The sequence below is a fragment of the Homarus americanus genome, unplaced genomic scaffold, assembly GCF_018991925.1.
Source record: "Homarus americanus isolate GMGI-L3 unplaced genomic scaffold, GMGI_Hamer_2.0 scaffold35489, whole genome shotgun sequence".
Lineage (NCBI taxonomy): Eukaryota > Metazoa > Arthropoda > Malacostraca > Decapoda > Nephropidae > Homarus > Homarus americanus.
The window spans coordinates 19,063-23,250 of record NW_024742116.1 but is presented as its reverse complement, the minus strand read 5'-3'; the positions used below and the strand labels follow the sequence as shown (position 1 = coordinate 23,250).

At 37.8% G+C, this 4,188-nt stretch overlaps 1 protein-coding gene across 2 annotated transcripts; it reads left to right on the top strand.

Moving 5' to 3' along the window:
- The first annotated feature begins 590 nt into the window (after positions 1-590).
- On the top strand, positions 591-3,617 carry LOC121876499 (WAP four-disulfide core domain protein 2-like). 2 transcript variants are annotated; one of them, XM_042381626.1, is made up of 4 exons: positions 591-636; positions 1,071-1,217; positions 2,024-2,112; positions 3,501-3,617. In XM_042381626.1, the coding sequence occupies exons 1-4, from the start codon at positions 593-595 to the stop codon at positions 3,521-3,523; spliced, it is 303 nt and encodes a 100-aa protein (XP_042237560.1). In that variant the 5' UTR covers positions 591-592; the 3' UTR covers positions 3,524-3,617. The 2 variants fall into 2 exon arrangements, with proteins under 2 accessions (XP_042237560.1, XP_042237559.1); XM_042381625.1 differs by having other exon boundaries at positions 2,024-2,273; positions 3,501-3,611.
- Positions 3,618-4,188: the final 571 nt, after the last annotated feature.

The window sequence follows — 4,188 nt, the reverse complement described above, 5'->3', positions numbered from 1 at the left end:
TGTCGATTTGGACTATATTAGACTAGGTTATGTTAGATTATATTGGATTAGGCTCCGCCTAGTTATTGTTAGTGTACGGGTAATTTAGTGTTAGATGGGGTTAGTTTAGTGTCAGGCAAAATGAGGTCACGTTCAGGTCAGTTGCGCTTGTTTGTATTCCTGTGATATTATTCCGTCAACCACCTACCCAGCAACCACCCACCACCCAACTCCACTCACTTCATTCCAGCGCTCCTACTTATCCCTCCTTACATCCCCACCTCCCGCAACACTGCCATTTATAAGCCTGTCGATCAAAGCGACCCGCTGTGTAAGACGCTGTCAGGTTCAGAAGTTCAGTCAACAGCCAGCATAGTCCACCGTCATACACACGTCGTTCTGCACCTTACAGTTGTACTGCTGAAGAACTCAAGATGAAGCTGTTGATGTTCACTGTAGTGTTATGTGTGGTGAGTAGTGTGAGGTGTGTATGTGTGTGTGTGTGTGCTATAGATTGTGTTGGTTGGTTTAGTAGTGTGTGGTATGTATATAACTATATAAGGTAATGTGCTTGTTATAAACGCTTCCCCCTTTCATCTGTTCACAGTCAGTGATGGTGGCAGTGTCACGTTCGGGACAGTCTGATCGAAATGGATCGTAAGTAATAGTTACATCTGCTCGAGTCAATCCTTCATTTATAAGTTCGGCTTGTTAATACTTGTAGGTAAACTACTAAACATGTACTTCTTTAAATATTAATAATAATAATAATAATATTATTATTATTATTATTATTATTATTATTATTATTATTATTATTATTATTATTATTATTATTATTATTATTATTATTATTATTATTATTATTATTATTATTATTATTATTATTATTATTATTATTATTATAGCTTAAAGCTCCTATATTGCTTTATATAATCAAGGGTCACAGGTCTTGTTAAAATTTATTGTCATTCAAAAATATCCCAGACCACTTAGAGATGTGAAGATTCATATATTGATCTTAAGTCAATAATTTGTTTTAAGAATCATACTTAAGCTCCTGGAGGATTAAGAATAGTTCCTACTGGTAGTGGGGCAGACGTGTGTCCTCCTGTTGGTGACAATGGGTACTCTTGCAACCAGACCTGTGAGTCTCACTCACAGTGTGATGACGAATTGTACTGCTGTGAGGTCGACTGTGGCAAAACCTGCCTGACCAGATTTCAGGCAAAACAATCGTGAGTTCCTAAAGCATAATTCATAGTTTTGTTATAAAATGTTTCTGTTACTATCAACACTCTACTTAAGAGATGTGACTTGTTAGTAACATCTGTCAGGTGTAGAGCCAAATATTCAGTAGAACAGATAGAAGAGGAAGTGGCGTAAAGTTTGTCATGTCTAGTTACGATGTGTGTCAGTTACTGTGTTAATAAGTGTACAAACAGACAGCAGTCCAAGTTTCTACCTTAGAAGTGAAACTTAGTGTACAACTCCTATGGTTGTATGATGTAGCTCAAGGTTAATGAATACTTTACCTGGTTAGGGTGATATTTTGTATGCATTAGTTTAGTGGTATTACATCACGATCATAATACTTCACTTCCCAATACTACAGGCATAATGTCAGTGTAGTGATGATACACCTTACTTATATTACTTCACTATACAATACTACAATCATTATGTTAGTGTAGTGATGATACACCACACTTATAATATTTCACCCACAATATTTAAGTCATCAACTTAATGACTGACTAAGAAGAACATTTTCACTCATCCGCACTGACGTAGATTATAGCCAGTTCATGGTCACTCATAATGTTCATATCATGATTTCTTCCTCGATGGAGTTTTGTGAAACTTCCCAAACACATTAAAAATAAATCTGCAAAATTTAATGATAATTAAATGTCTCTGTGTGATTTATTATTAAACTAAGCAACTATTTCTTACAGCTAAGCTAACATGTTTGTTTTTACCTTCGTAAATAACGTAATAGACGCCATTCTTAGTCTTTACAAACACGATAATCCTTCCACAGGAAAGACTGTCCTCCACCTGACCCGGATTTAGCGTGTGTCCAATTTCTTCATCGCTGCAACAACGACAAGGACTGCAGAGGGGACAATGGTAATGGCGAAGGAAAGAATGGCGAAAGGGAGAATGGCGAAGGGGAGAATGGAAATGGGGAAAGCAGTAAAGGGGAAAATGGGGAAGGGGAAAATGGCGAAGGAGAGAATGGCGAGCGTCGCTGCTGTTTACACCCCAACTGCGGCAGAAGTTGTGTCAAGGTATAACAAACTACAACAAACTGATGAGTAATAGTAGTGATACACATCCTTGTGGTACCATCACATTTTACGGACAAATACACCGTTTAGATGAGTATTAAATCTGACCTTCACCAAGACTGAAAACTCCAGGCTGATAACATCTGTGTTCGTCCCCTGTGATGTGCTTGGCGCTTCCTTGAAATATTTTCTAACTTAGATCTGTGTACACAACAAAAAGTAAAGAAAAAAAATGATAGCATGGACTTTGGTACTCTCTCACTGAATTTTTATACAAGATAAAATGCCAGGTAAAAGAAAACCAAGAACACACCTTCTGTATGTTAGGGGAGGAGACAATGTTCTGGTGATTTTCCTTGTGGTATTAACTCGCCTACTGTTATGTGTAACTTAAGGTTTATCCGATTGAGGGGCAATGATTTAAGATATAACCCTTTAAGGATGATGGTTTAAATCAAGGAGGTTGAATGGATGGAGGCGGCACCCGCTGCCTCAGGTGAAGTCACGGAGTGACCTGATGCCTTTGCCAATATGGCAGCGCTTTTCTCTCAGTGACTTCATCCTCCTTGTTTGATCCCTCTATAATGTGCATAATAAATAAAACAATAGTATGAATCCTGCATAGTTATTTGCAATCAACGTTTCTTCGTAAGTAGCTGCAGCAACTGTGACCTTGTTGCCCTGACCAAGATGGCAGCCTGGTTTCACGTGCCTCTGTTACATACACAGCGAACACCGCCTCCATCCATTCAACCTCCATGGTTTAAATTATAACGCTTTGAGGATGAAGGCTTAAGCAATAACCCTTTATGGATGATGTTTTAGCCCATAACTCTTTTAAAATGGTGGTTGAAACTATAACCCTTTAAAGATGGTGGTTTAAAGTGTAACCCGTTTAAGATGGTGGTTTAAAATATAACCCTTGAAGGTAAAAGAACTGAAGGTAAACAACATGTCTGTCACTAGTGTAAATATATTCTATTTCATCGTTGTGCTCAATACATATATTTACTATTAATCTATATTATATTAATTGTTTATATATTTCAATATTAATACTTTTGTTCACTCATTTATTAATTTTAATCAGTTATTATTCCTATTAATATTTTGGTCTTCAATTTTTTGTTTCCTTGAGTTTCATCAACCATATTAATCATTATCCAGGTTTTATTTTAATTTTCTCTAAAAAATTATTATCAACCAAATAAAATCTTATACCTACAGAGATGGCTGCCACAATCCACTGAGGGGACGAGTGATAAGTGGAGGAGGAAGTAGTGATAAAAGGGGGAGGGTGTAGTGAGGAGGGGAGGAGAATGCAGGGAAGGAGGGAGGAAGACAGAGGAGAAGACGAGAGGAAAGAAGAATAGTGAGGAGGGGAAGAGAGAAAAGGAGAGAGGACCTGGAGGAGGGAGGAGTAAGGAGTACAGGTGGGGGGGGAGATGTGTTTTATACTGACAGCTCTACAACTTGCGGCTGCTGTGTAATAATACTACTCAACACATCTGGGTAACATAACGTAGTGTGATGGCTGCACAGTCGTCCATGTACAGTATTTCAACTTCAGTGTTTATATAAGTATCCTTATTCCTGGTGTTAACAGTACCATCTTATGCGTTGTTTTGACTTTAGATGTGGTTTAACACTGTCTTGTATCTAAAGTCAAATAATTGTTGTGTAAATTAGTATTGGATTAACTTATGGTTTTTAATAAAGTTACATAACTGACTTTTGTCTCTGATACTTCCTCTTTTACATTATTTATTTCCTTTTATACAGTTTTACTTCCTTTTATGCAATACTAGCGGAATCGTCGCCCTCCGGGCGGCTCTTTCGCTAGGCCACGGTAGGACGCCACCCTCCGGGAGGCTCCACATTATCTCACTGTAGTGCATTAAGGTGTCTGCTTTGA